General features: G+C 51.5%; 2 protein-coding genes across 2 annotated transcripts in view; both read left to right on the top strand.

Moving 5' to 3' along the window:
• Positions 1-11,146, top strand: part of LOC111943885 (integrin alpha-X-like) — a 50,899-nt gene extending 39,753 nt beyond the window's left edge. Inside the window, exons 23-31 of the mRNA XM_086872149.1 lie at positions 219-298; positions 1,007-1,093; positions 2,387-2,462; positions 2,568-2,675; positions 3,366-3,431; positions 5,094-5,207; positions 7,038-7,130; positions 9,009-9,119; positions 10,733-11,146. Of these exons, the coding sequence (XP_086728275.1) occupies positions 219-298; positions 1,007-1,093; positions 2,387-2,462; positions 2,568-2,675; positions 3,366-3,431; positions 5,094-5,207; positions 7,038-7,130; positions 9,009-9,119; positions 10,733-10,804 (807 nt within the window). The 3' untranslated portion in view covers positions 10,805-11,146. The remainder of the gene's footprint in view (positions 1-218; positions 299-1,006; positions 1,094-2,386; positions 2,463-2,567; positions 2,676-3,365; positions 3,432-5,093; positions 5,208-7,037; positions 7,131-9,008; positions 9,120-10,732) is intronic.
• A 1,639-nt stretch (positions 11,147-12,785) lies between these two features.
• Positions 12,786-13,407, top strand: part of LOC147647349 (uncharacterized) — a 38,405-nt gene continuing 37,783 nt past the window's right edge. The window contains exon 1 of the mRNA XM_086872127.1: positions 12,786-12,981. Coding sequence (XP_086728253.1) covers positions 12,930-12,981 — 52 coding nt within the window. The 5' untranslated portion in view covers positions 12,786-12,929. The remainder of the gene's footprint in view (positions 12,982-13,407) is intronic.

Here is a 13,407-nt window from a genome sequence, read left to right as displayed (position 1 = left end):
CCTGTCTCACCCGTGTGACGTCACCTGTCTCACCCGTGTGACGTCACCTGTCTCACCTGTGTGACGTCACCTGTCTCACCTGTGTGACGTCACCTGTCTCACCTGTCCCCTCTCACCTGTCTCACCCGTGTGACGTCACCTGTCTCACCCGTGTGACGTCACCTGTCTCACCCGTGTGACGTCACCTGTCTCACCTGTCCCCTCTCACCTGTCCCCAGGTGATTTTCAGGGTCACTCTGGACGTTCCCCCCCAGGTGGAGCTCGGGGACAGCCTGGAGGTGACGGCCGAGGCCACCAGGTGAGGGGGGACAGGTGAGGGGAGGGGACAGGTGAGGGGGGAGGGGACAGGTGAGAGGGGACAGGTGAGGGGGGAGGGGACAGGTGAGAGGGGACAGGTGTCCCCAGGTGACCCCAGGTGACCCCAAGGGTGATGTCAGGTGATCCCCAGGTGTCCCCAGGTGACCTCAGGTGACATCAGGTGTCTCCAGGTGAGGTTCAGGTGTCCCCAGTTTTCCCCAGGTGTCCCCAGGTGTCCCCAGGTGACCCCAGGTGACCCCAGGTGAGGTTCAGGTGTCCCCAGGTGTCCTCAGGTGACCCCAGGTGACCCCAGGTGAGGTTCAGGTGTCCCCAGGTGACCCCAGGTGTGTCCCCAGGTGTCCCCAGTTGTCCCCAGGTGACCCCAGGTGAGCTCCAGGTGACCCCAGGTGTCCCCAGGTGCCCCCAGGTGTCCCCAGGTGTCCCCAGGTGACCCCAGGTGACCCCAGGTGAGGTTCAGGTGTCCCCAGGTGCCCCCAGGTGTCCCCAGGTGTCCCCAGGTGCCCCCAGGTGTCCCCAGGTGAGGTTCAGGTGTCCCCAGGTGTCCCCAGGTGTCCCCAGGTGACCCCAGGTGCCCCCAGGTGTCCCCAGGTGTCCCCAGGTGACCCCAGGTGACCCCAGGTGCCCCCAGGTGTCCCCAGGTGTCCCCAGGTGACCCCAGGTGTGACGTTCCCGTCCCCGCGTGTCCCAGCTCCAATCCAGGTGCGCCGGGCTCGGGTGGGCGGAGCCAACGCGCGACGATCCCGGTCAGGTACCAGGTGTTCCTCGTGCTGGCCAGGTGAGTGACGGGGGAGGGGCCACACCCGTGTGACGTCATCGCTGTGACGTCATCTGTGCCACCCCTGTGTGACGTCATCGGTGTCGCACCTGTGTGACGTCATCAGTGTCACACCTGTGTGACGTAATCGGTGCCACCCCTGTGTGACGTCATCAGTCTCACCTGAGTGATGTCACCTGTGTGACGTCATCGGTGCCACCCCTGTGTGACGTCATCAGTCTCACCTGAGTGATGTCACCTGTGTGACATCATCGATGATGTGTCACCTGTGTGACGTCATCAGTCTCACCTGTGTGTGTCACCTGTGTGACGTCATCGGTGATGTGTCACCTGTGTGACGTCATCAGTCTCACCTGTGTGTGTCACCTGTGTGACGTCATCGGTGTTGCACCTGTGTGACGTCATCTCTGTGTGACGTCGTCTCTGTGTGACGTCATCAGTGTGACGTCACCTGTGTCAAACCCCTGTGACGTCATCAGTCTCACCTGTGACGTCACCTGTGTGTCTCACCTGCGTGACGTCACCCGTCTCACCTCTGTGACGTCACCTGTCCATGACGTCACCCGTCTCTCCTCACCTGTATGACGTCACCTGTCCATGTCTCACCTGTGTGACGTCACCTGTATGACGTCACCCGTCTCACCTGTACGACGTCACCTGTCCATGTCTCACCTGTGTGACGTCATCCATCTCACCTGTGTGACGTCATCCATCTCACCTGTGTGACGTCACCGGTCCATGACGTCACCTGTGTGACGTCACCCATCTCACCTGCGTGACGTCACCTGTCCCACCTGTATGACGTCACCCGTGTCTCATCTGTCCATGACGTCACCTGTCCGTGTCTCACCTGTGTGACGTCACCTGTGTCTCACCTGTATGACGTCACCTGTCCATGACGTCACCTGTATGATGTCACCCCTGTCTCCCTTCACCTGTCCACATCTCACCTGTATGACGTCACCCGTCCATGACGTCACCTGTCCATGACGTCACCTGTATGATGTCACCCCTGTCTCCCCTCACCTGTCCATGTCTCACCTGTATGACGTCACCCCTGTCTCTCCTCACCTGTGTCTCACCTGTATGACGTCACCCGTCCATGACGTCACCCGTCCATGACGTCACCCGTCCATGACGTCACCTGTCCATGACGTCATCCCTGTCTCTCCTCACCTGTGTCTCACCTGTATGACGTCACCCGTCCATGACGTCACCTGTCCATGACGTCACCCGTCCATGACGTCACCCGTCCATGACGTCACCCGTCCATGACGTCACCTGTCCCCGCAGCTCCCCGGACTCCACCCGTTACCTGAACGTCACTTCCGGCTCCGCCCCCCCCGCCCCCGTCACCCACCGCTACCAGGTGAGCTCACCTGAGTGACGTCATCGCCCCGCCCCCCCCCCCCCCGGTGTGTGTGTGTGACGTCATCCAGGTGAGCTCACCCCTCCCCTCCCCCCCCGTGTGCAGGTGAAGGTGCTGGGGGGGCGGGGCCTGGAGGTCAACGTCACCTTTTGGGTCCCCACACACCTGGGCCAGGTGAGGCTGTGGGAGGAGCTGGAGGTGACACCTGAGCAGGTGAGGAGCCGGAAACAGGCGGGAAACACCCAAAAACACCCGAAATGAACCCAAAAACAGCCGGAAACAGCCGGAAACAGCCGAAAATCACAAATTTGACCCCAAAAAACACCCAAAACCACCTGAAAACACCCAAAAACACCCGAAATGAACCCAAAAACACCCGGAAACAGCCGGAAACACCCGAAATGAACCCAAAAACACCCGGAAACAGCCGGAAACAGCCGGAAATCCCAAATTTAACCCCAAAAACACCCAAAACACCCGAAAACAGCCGAAATGAACCCAAAACCACCCGGAAACAGCCAGAAATCCCAAATTTAACCCCAAAAACACCCAAAAACACCCCCAAACACCCAAAATGAACCCAAAAACACCCGAAAACACCTGAAATGAACCCAAAAACACCCGGAAACACCCGGAAACAGCCGAAAATCACAAATTTAACCCTAAAAACACCCAAAAACACCCGAAATGAACCCAAAAACACCCGGAAACAGCCGGAAACAGCCAAAAATCCCAAATTTAACCCCAAAAACACCTGAAACCACCCAAAATTGACCCCAAAATCCCCAAAATTCAACCGAAAATGCCCCAAAATCCCTGAAATTTCACCCCAAAATCCCCAAAATTGAACCCAAAATGTCCCAAAATCCCCGGAATTTGCCCCAAAATCTCCTCCCCCGTCAGGCGCAGCCGCGGTGCCGGGAGGGCCCCGAACACCCGGGGACAAACAGCCGGGAACAGCCGGAGCTGGTGAGAAACAGCCGGAATTTGGGGTGAAAAACCGGGAATTTGGGAAAAAACCGTTAAAAAATGTCAATTTTGGGGAAAAAAACCCAAAATTTGGGAAAAAAAGGGGAAAAATTTGGAATTTTGGGGAAAAACAACGGGAATTTGGGAAAAAAACAGCCGGGAACAGCCGGAGCTGGTGAGAAACAGCCGGAATTTGGGGTGAAAAACCGGGAATTTGGGAAAAAACGTTAAAAAATGGGAATTTTGGGGAAAAACCCCAAAATTTGGGGAAAAAATTTGGAATTTTGGGGAAAAACAACGGGAATTTGGGGAAAAACAGCCGGGAACAGCCGGAGCTGGTGAGAAACATCCGGAATTTGGGGTGAAAAACCGGGAATTTGGGAAAAAACCGCTAAAAAATGTGAATTTTGGGGAAAAAAACCCAAAATTTGGGAAAAAAATGGGAAAAAAATTTGGAATTTTGGGGAAAAACAACGGGAATTGGGGAAAAAACAGCCGGGAACAGCCAGAGCTGGTGAGAGACAGCCGGAATTTGGGGTGAAAAACCGGGAATTTGGGAAAAAACGTTAAAAAATGGAATTTTGGGGAAAAAACCCCAAAATTTGGGAAAAAATGGGAAAAAAATGGGAATTTTGGGGAAAAACAACGGGAATTTGGGAAAAATCATTTTAAAAAATGGGAATTTTGGGGAAAAAATGGGAATTTTGGGGGGAATTCGGGGAAATTTGGGGAAATCCTGGGAAATTTGGGGGGAAATCGTGAAAAAATGGGGAAAAATGGGAAAAAATGGGGAAAAATGGGGAAAAAATGAGGAAAATTTGGGAAAAAATCCCCAAAAATGGGAAAAAATGGGGGAAATTTGGGAAAAATTTGGAAAAAATGGGAAAAATGGAAAAATTCGGGGAAAAATTTGGAAAAATGGGGAAAATTTGGGGAAAAATGGGGAAATTTGGGGGTATTTTGGGAAAAAATTGGGAAATTTTGGGAAGAAATGGGGAAAGTTCCGGAAAAAACAGGGAAATTTGGGAAGAAATTGGGAAATTTGGGGAAAAATCTCAAAAAAATGGGGAAAATTTGGGAAAATTTGGGGAAAATTGGGGAAAATTTGGGAAAATTTGGGGAAATTTGGGGAAATTTGGGAAAAAATGAGGAAAATTGGGAAAAAATGGGGGAAATTTGGGAAATTTTGGGAAAAAAATGGAAAATTTTGGGAAAAATGGGGAAAATTGGGGAAAATTACGGGAAAATTTGGGAAAATTTGGGGAAAATTTGGGGAAATTTGGGAAAATTTGGGAAAATTTGGGGAAAATTCGGGAAAATTTGGGGAAATTTGGGGAAATTTGGGGAAAATTTGGGGAAATTGGGGAAAAAATGGGAAAATTTGGGGAAAATTCGGGAAAATTTGGGGAAATTTGGGAAAAAAATGGGAAAATTTGGGAAAATTCGGGGGAAAATTTGGGAAAATTTGGGGAAATTGGGGAAAATTTGGGGAAAATTGGGGAAAATTTGGGAAAATTTGGGGAAATTTGGGAAAATTTGGGAAAATTTGGGGAAAATTTGGGAAAATTTGGGGAAAATTGGGGGAAAATCCCCAAAATTTGGGGAAATTCCCCCAAAACCTCGGGAATATTTGAGCGGGAATTGGCCCCTCCCCCTCCCCAGGTGTGTCCAGGCCTCACCTGTCGGGAATTCCGCTGCTCCATCCCCCCCCTGAGCCCCCCCAGAACCTGGGGGTTCACCCTGGGGGGGAAACTGAGGCTGGAGTGGATGGGACAGGTGAGAGTGGGGGAGGGGACAGGTGAGGGTGGGGGAGGGGACAGGTGAGAGTGGGGGAGGGGACAGGTGAGGGTGGGGGAGGGGAAACTGAGGCTGGAGTGGATGCGACAGGTGAGGGGGGGAGGGGACAGGTGAGGGGGGGGACAGGTGAGGGGTGGGGGAGGGGACAGGTGAGGGTGGGGGAGGGGACAGGTGAGGGGGGGAGGGGACAGGTGAGGGTGAGAGTGGGGGAGGGGACAGGTGAGGGTGAGAGTGGGGGAGGGGACAGGTGAGGGTGGGGGAGGGGACAGGTGAGAGTGGGGGAGGGGACAGGTGAGGGTGGGGGAGGGGAAACTGAGGCTGGAGTGGATGCGACAGGTGAGGGGGGGAGGGGACAGGTGAGGGGGGGGACAGGTGAGGGGTGGGGGAGGGGACAGGTGAGGGTGGGGGAGGGGACAGGTGAGGGTGGGGGAGGGGAAACTGAGGCTGGAGTGGATGGGACAGGTGAGAGTGGGGGAGGGGACAGGTGAGGGTGGGGGAGGGGACAGGTGAGGGGGGGAGGGGACAGGTGAGGGTGAGAGTGGGGGAGGGGACAGGTGAGGGTGAGAGTGGGGGAGGGGACAGGTGAGGGTGGGGGAGGGGACAGGTGAGGGTGGGGGAGGGGACAGGTGAGGGTGGGGGAGGGGAAACTGAGGCTGGAGTGGATGCGACAGGTGAGGGGGGGAGGGGACAGGTGAGGGGAGGACAGGTGAGGGGTGGGGGAGGGGACAGGTGAGGGGTGGGGGAGGGGACAGGTGAGGGTGAGGGAGGGGAAACTGAGGCTGGAGTGGAGGGGACAGGTGAGAGTGGGGGAGGGGGAGGGGACAGGTGAGGGTGGGGGAGGGGGAGGGGACAGGTGAGGGTGAGGGTGGGGGAGGGGACAGGTGTCCCCCACACCTGGGTCACAAATTCTGTCGGAAAATTGGTTCTCACCTGTCCCAACCTCACCTGTCCCCTCCCCCACCCTCACCTGTCCCACCTGTGTCACCTGTGTCACCTCACCTGTGTGACCTCACCTGTGTCACCTGTCCCACCTGTGTCACCTGTCCCCTCTCACCTGTCCCCTCCCCCACCCTCACCTGTCCAATCTCACCTGTCCCACCTTACCTGTCCCAATCTCACCTGTCCTGTGTCACCTGTCCCCTCTCACCTGTCCCCTCCCCCACCCTCACCTGTCCCACCTGTGTCACCTCACCTGTGTGACCTCACCTATCTCACCTGTCCCCTCTCACCTGTGTGACCTCACCTGTGTCACCTGTCCCACCTCACCTGTCCCCTCCCCCACCCTCACCTGTCCCAATCTCACCTGTCCTGTGTCACCTGACCCCTCTCACCTGTCCCCTCCCCAACCCTCACCTGTCTCACCTGTGTCACCTCACCTGTCCAATCTCACCTGTCCATGTCTCACCTGTCCCCTCTCACCTGTGTCACCTGTGTGACCTCACCTATCTCACATCGCCCTCACCTGTCCCACCTGTCCAATCCCACCTGTCCCACCTGTCCCCATGTCCCACCTGCGTCTCACCTGTCCAACCTCACCTGTCCCCTCCCCCACCCTCACCTGTCCCCTCTCACCTGTCACTGTCTCACCTGTGTCACCTGTGTGACCTCACCTGTCTCACATCGCCCTCACCTGTCCCACCTGTCCCCGTGTCCCACCTGTGTCTCACCTGTCCCCATCTCACCTGTCCAACCTCACCTGTCCCCATCTCACCTGTCTCACCTGTCCCCTGCCCCACCCTCACCTGTCCCCTCTCACCTGTCCCCTCCCCCCCCCTCACCTGTCCCCCCTCACCTGTCCCCTCCCCCCAGCTCCCCCACCCCAAGCTCCACCTGTCCAGCTCTGCCCAGGTGAGCTTCGACCGGAGACGCTTCCAGAACACCTGGGGAGGCACCGAGCTGCAGGTGAGGGGGGTCTCACCTGTCCCAGGTGTGTCTCACCTGTCCCAGGTGTCCCTCACCTGTCCCAGGTGTGTCTCACCTGTCCAGGTGTGTCTCACCTGTCCCAGGGGTCTCACCTGTCCCAGGTGTGTCTCACCTGTCCCAGGGGTCTCACCTGTCCCAGGGGTTCCTCACCTGTCCCAGGTGTTCCTCACCTGTCCCAGGGGTTCCTCACCTGTCCCAGGGGTCTCACCTGTCCCAGGGGTCTCACCTGAATTTGGGGGGGGTCTCACCTGTCCCAGGTGTTCCTCACCTGTTCCAGGGGTTCCTCACCTGTCCCAGGTGTCCCTCACCTGTCCCAGGTGTTCCTCACCTGTCCCAGGGGTTCCTCACCTGTCCCAGGTGTGTCTCACCTGTCCCAGGTGTCCCTCACCTGTCCAGGTGTGTCTCACCTGTCCCAGGTGTTCCTCACCTGTCCCAGGTGTGTCTCACCTGTCCCAGGGGTCTCACCTGTCCCAGGGGTCTCACCTGTCCCAGGTGTCCCTCACCTGAATTTGGGGAGGGGTCTCACCTGTCCCAGGGGTCTCACCTGTCCCAGGGGTTCCTCACCTGAATTCGGGGGGGGTCTCACCTGTCCCAGGTGTTCCTCACCTGTCCCAGGTGTGTCTCACCTGAATTTGGGGAGGGGTCTCACCTGTCCCAGGGGTCTCACCTGTCCCAGGGGTCTCACCTGAATTTGGGGGGGGGTCTCACCTGTCCCAGGTGTGTCTCACCTGTCCCAGGTGTTCCTCACCTGTCCCAGGGGTCTCACCTGTCCCAGGGGTTCCTCACCTGTCCCAGGGGTCTCACCTGTCCCAGGTGTTCCTCACCTGTCCCAGGTGTTCCTCACCTGTCCCAGGTGTGTCTCACCTGTCCCAGGTGTGTCTCACCTGTCCCAGGTGTTCCTCACCTGTCCCAGGTGTGTCTCACCTGTCCCAGGTGTTCCTCACCTGTCCCAGGTGTTCCTCACCTGTCCCAGGTGTGTCTCACCTGTCCCAGGGGTTCCTCACCTGTCCCAGGTGTGTCTCACCTGTCCCAGGGGTCTCACCTGTCCCAGGTGTCCCTCACCTGTCCCAGGTGTGTCTCACCTGTCCCAGGGGTCTCACCTGTCCCAGGTGTCCCTCACCTGTCCCAGGTGTGTCTCACCTGTCCCAGGTGTGTCTCACCTGTCCCAGGTGTCCCTCACCTGTCCCAGGTGTGTCTCACCTGTCCCAGGGGTCTCACCTGTCCCAGGTGTGTCTCACCTGTCCCAGGTGTTCCTCACCTGTCCCAGGGGTCTCACCTGTCCCAGGTGTTCCTCACCTGAATTTGGGGGGGTCTCACCTGTCCCAGGTGTGTCTCACCTGTCCCAGGGGTTCCTCACCTGTCCCAGGGGTCTCACCTGTCCCAGGGGTCTCACCTGTCCCAGGTGTCCCTCACCTGTCCCAGGGGTTCCTCACCTGTCCCAGGTGTGTCTCACCTGAATTCGGGGGGGGTCTCACCCAAATTTTGGGGTTTTTACCTGATTTTTGGGTGTTTTTACCTGATTTTTTGGGGTTTCTCACTCAAGTTTTGGGGTTTCTCATCCAAATTTTGGGGTTTTAATCTGATTTTTGTATTTTTAATCTGATTTTTGGGGTTTCTCACCCAAATTTTGGGTTTCTCACCCAATTTTTGTATTTTAAATCTCATTTTTGGGGTATCTCACCCAAATTTTGGGTTTCTCTCCTGATTTTTGGGTGTTTTAATCTGAATTTTTGGGGTTTCTCACCCAAATTTTGGGGTTTCTCGTCCAAATTTTGGGGTTTCTCGTCCAAATTTTGGGTTTCTCGCCTGATTTTTGGGTGTTTTAACCTGACTTTTGGGGTTTCTCACCTGCGGCAGGTGCGGACGGAGCTGGAGCGGGTGGAGACCCCCAACCCCCTCCCCCTCATTTTGGGGGCGTCCCTGGGGGGGCTCCTCCTGCTGGGGCTGGTGGCGCTGGGGCTCTACAAGGTGAGGGTCCCCAAAATCACCCCAAATCTGCCCAAAATCTGCCCAAAATCACCCCAAATCCATCAAAATCTGACCAAAATCACCCCAAATCTGCCCAAAATCCATCAAAATATGACCAAAATCACCCCAAATCACCCGAAATCCATCAAAATCTGCCCAAAATCACCCCAAATCCAACAAAATCTGCCCAAAATCACCCAAAATCCAACAAAATCACCCGAAATCACCCGAAATCCATCAAAATATGACCAAAATCACCCCAAATCTGCCCAAAATCACCCCAAATCCATCAAAATCTGCCCAAAATCACCCAAAATCCAACAAAATCTGCCCAAAATCACCCAAAATCTGACCAAAATCACCCCAAATCCACCCCAAATCCACCAAAATCTGACCAAAATCACCCCAAATCTGCCCAAAATCACCCGAAATCCATCAAAATCTGCCCAAAATCACCCAAAATCTGCCCAAAATCACCCGAAATCCATCAAAATCTGCCCAAAATCACCCAAAATCCAACAAAATCTGCCCAAAATCACCCAAAATCTGACCAAAATCACCCCAAATCACCCCAAATCCATAAAATATGACCAAAATCACCCCAAATCTGACCAAAATCACCCGAAATCCATCAAAATCTGCCCAAAATCACCCAAAATCTGCCCAAAATCACCCGAAATCCATCAAAATCTGACCAAAATCACCCCAAATCACCCCAAATCACCCCAAATCTGCCCAAAATCCAACAAAATCACCCCAAATCCATCAAAATCTGACCAAAATCACCCAAATCCAACAAAATCTGACCAAATTGACCCAAATCTGCCCAAAGTCAACCCAAATCCATCAAAATCTGACCAAAATCACCCCAAATCCATCAAAATCTGACCAAAATCACCCAAAATCACACAAAATCTGCCCAAAATCCACCCAAATCTGCCCAAAATCACCCAAATCTGACCAAAATCACCCCAAATCTGAACAAAATCACCCGAAATCCACCCAAAATCCACCCAAAATCTGCCCAAATCCACCCGAAATCCACCAAAATTCCTGAAAATTCACCAGAAATTCACCAAAATTCACCAAAATCCACCAAAATTCACACAAATTCACCCAAATTTCACCCAAAATCCACCCAAAATTCACCCAAATCCACCCAAAATTCATCAAAATTCACCCAAAATCCACCCGAAATCCACCTGAAATCACCCAAAATTCACCAAAATTCACCCAAAATCCACCCAAAATCCACCAAAATTCACCCAAAATTCACCCAAAATCCACCTGAAATCACCCAAAATCACCCAAATTCACCCAAAATTCACCCAAATTTCACCAAAATTCACTCAAAATTCACCCAAAATTCACCCAAAATCCACCCAAAATTCACCAAAATTCACCCAAAATCCACCCTAAATCCACCAAAATTCACCCAAAATTCACCAAAATTCACCAAAATCCCTGAAAATCCACCAGAAACTCACCAAAAACCCACCCAAAATCACCCAAAATCACCCCAAATCCCCCGAATTTCACCCAAATCCGCCCAAATCCACCCGAAATTGCCCAAAATTTTGACTTTTTTGGGTGTTTTTTGTTGTTTTTCGCAGCTGGGATTCTTCAAGCGCCGCTACAAGGAAATGCTGGAGGAGACCGAGACCCCCGGGGACCCCCAGGAATGAGGGGGGGGGACCCCAAAATTGGGGGGAATTCGGTAAAATTAAAAAGATTTAAAAAAAAAAAATAAAATCCATAAAAAAAAAAAAATTCAGTTAAAAAAACGCAATAAAAAGTCGATTTAAAAAAAAAATTCCATTTAAAAATGAGATGAAATAAATTCGATTTAAAAAGATTCAATGAAAAAAATTCAATTTAAAAAATTCAATGAAAAAAATTCAATTAAAAAAGTTCAATTAAAAAAGTTCAATTAAAAAAATTCAGTCAAAAAAAGGTTCAATAAAAAATTCAATTTAAAAAAATCGAATTTAAAAGTTCAATAAAAATAAAATTTCGTTTCAAAAAAATCTCCCGGATTTGCCCCAAAATTGACTTTTCTACCCCAAAATCCCCCAAAATTCCCATTTTTGTCCCAAATTCCATCCAAAATCCCCCAAAATTACGATTTTTAGCCCCAAATTCCCCCAATTTCACCCAAAATCCCCTAAAATTCTGATTTTTTACCCCAAAACTCCCCCAAATCCCACCCCAAAATCCCCCAAAATTCCCATTTTTAACTCCAAAATTGCCCAAATTCCACCCAAAACCCCCCAAAATTCCCATTTTTAACCCCAAAATCCCCAAAATTCCCATTTTTAACTCCAAAATTGCGCAAATTCCACCCAAAACCCCCCAAAATTCCCATTTTTAACCCCAAAACCCCCAAAATTTCACCCAAGACCCCCCAAAATTCCCATTTTTAACCCGAAAATCCCAAAAATTCCCATTTTAACCCCAAAATTGCCCAAATTCCACCCAAACCCCCCCAAAATTCCCATTTTTAACCCCAAAATTGGCCAAATTCCACCCAAACCCCCCCAAATTCCCATTTTTTACCCCAAAATCCCAAAAATTCCCATTTTAACCCCAAAACCCCCAAATTCCACCCCAAACCCCCCAAAATTCCCATTTTTAACCCCGAAATCCCACCCAAAACCCCCCAAAATTCCCGTTTTTAACCCCAAAATTCCCAAAATTCCAATTTTAGCCCCCAAAATCCCCAAAATTCCCATTTTTTACCCCAAAACCCCCAAATTCCTCCCAAAACCCCCCAAAATTCCCATTTTAACTCCAAAATTCCCATTTTTAACCCCAAATCCCCCAAAATTCCCATTTCTAACCCCAAAATCCCCAAAATTCCCACTTTTAACCCCAAAATTCCACCCAAAACCCCCAAAATTCCCATTTTTTACCCCAAAATACAAAAAATTCCCATTTTTATCCCCAAAACCCCCAAAATTCCCATTTTTAACCCCAAAACCCCCAAAATTCCCATTTTTAACCCCAAAACCCCCAAATTCCCATTTTTAACCCCAAAATCCCACCCAAAACCCCCAAAATTCCCATTTTTAACCCCAAAACCCCCAAATTCCCATTTTTAACCCCAAAATTCCACCCCAAACCCCCCAAATTCCCATTTTTAACCCCAAAACCCCCAAAATTTCACCCAAGACCCCCAAAATTCCCATTTTTAACCCGAAAATCCCAAAAATTCCCATTTTAACCCCAAAATTGCCCAAATTCCACCCAAACCCCCCCAAAATTCCCATTTTTAACCCCAAAATCCCCAAAATTCCCATTTTTAACCCCAAAACCCCCAAAATTTCACCCAAGACCCCCCAAAATTCCCATTTTTAACCCCAAAATTCCCATTTTTAACCCGAAAATCCCAAAAATTCCCATTTTAACCCCAAAATTCCCGTTTTTAACCCCAAAACCCCCCAAAATCCCACCCAAAAAGCCTCCAAAATCCCCATTTTTAACCCCAAAACCCCAAAAATTCCCACTTTTAACCCCAAAATCCCACCCAAAACCCCCAAAATTCCCATTTTTAACCCCAAAACCCCCCCAGCCCCGCCCATACCCATATATGGACAAAGGGGCGTGGCCTCGCCCTCAACGCGTCCTCAGGGGGGCGTGGCTTGCGGGGTGGGCGTGGCCAGGACGCCCCAAAATCGCCCCAAAACCCCGAAAGCGAGGCCGGGCCCCCCCCTCCCCCATCCCCGGGAGCTTCTGGAACTTTCGGGGGAGCCCAAAATCGCCCGAAATTCACCCAAAAATAAATCGGCGGCCCCTCCCTCCCCCCCCCTCATGTCGCGACAGGTCCCGACAGCGCTCGCGCTGCTGCTGCTGCTGCTGCTCCGTGAGTTTTGGGGGGATTTTGGGAATTTTGGGAATTTTTTGGGATTTTTTGGGAATTTTTGGGGGTTTTTTAAGGATTTTTTTGGGATTTTTTTGGGATGTTTTTGGGATTTTTTTTGGGATTTTTTGGGATTTTTTGGGATTTTTTTTGGGATTTTTTGGGGGATTTTTTGGGATTTTTTGGGATTTTTTGGGATTTTTTTGGGATTTTTTGGGGGATTTTTTGGGGATTTTTTGGGATTTTTTTGGGATTTTTTTGGGAATTTTTGGGAATTTTTTAAGGATTTTTTTTGGGATTTTTTGGGGATTTTTGGGGACTTTTTTTGGATTTTTTAGGGATTTTTTGGGGTTTTTTTGGGTTTTTTTTAAGGGGGTTTTGGGGGATTTTGGGATTTTTGGGGGGTTGGGATTTTTTTGGGATATTTTT

This window comes from Cyanistes caeruleus, chromosome 39 (genome assembly GCF_971803275.1).
Source record: "Cyanistes caeruleus chromosome 39, bCyaCae1.hap1.1, whole genome shotgun sequence".
In the NCBI taxonomy this organism is placed as follows: Eukaryota; Metazoa; Chordata; class Aves; order Passeriformes; family Paridae; genus Cyanistes; species Cyanistes caeruleus.
Note: the sequence above shows the minus strand (reverse complement) of the source record. Positions and strands in the feature narration are given on the sequence as shown.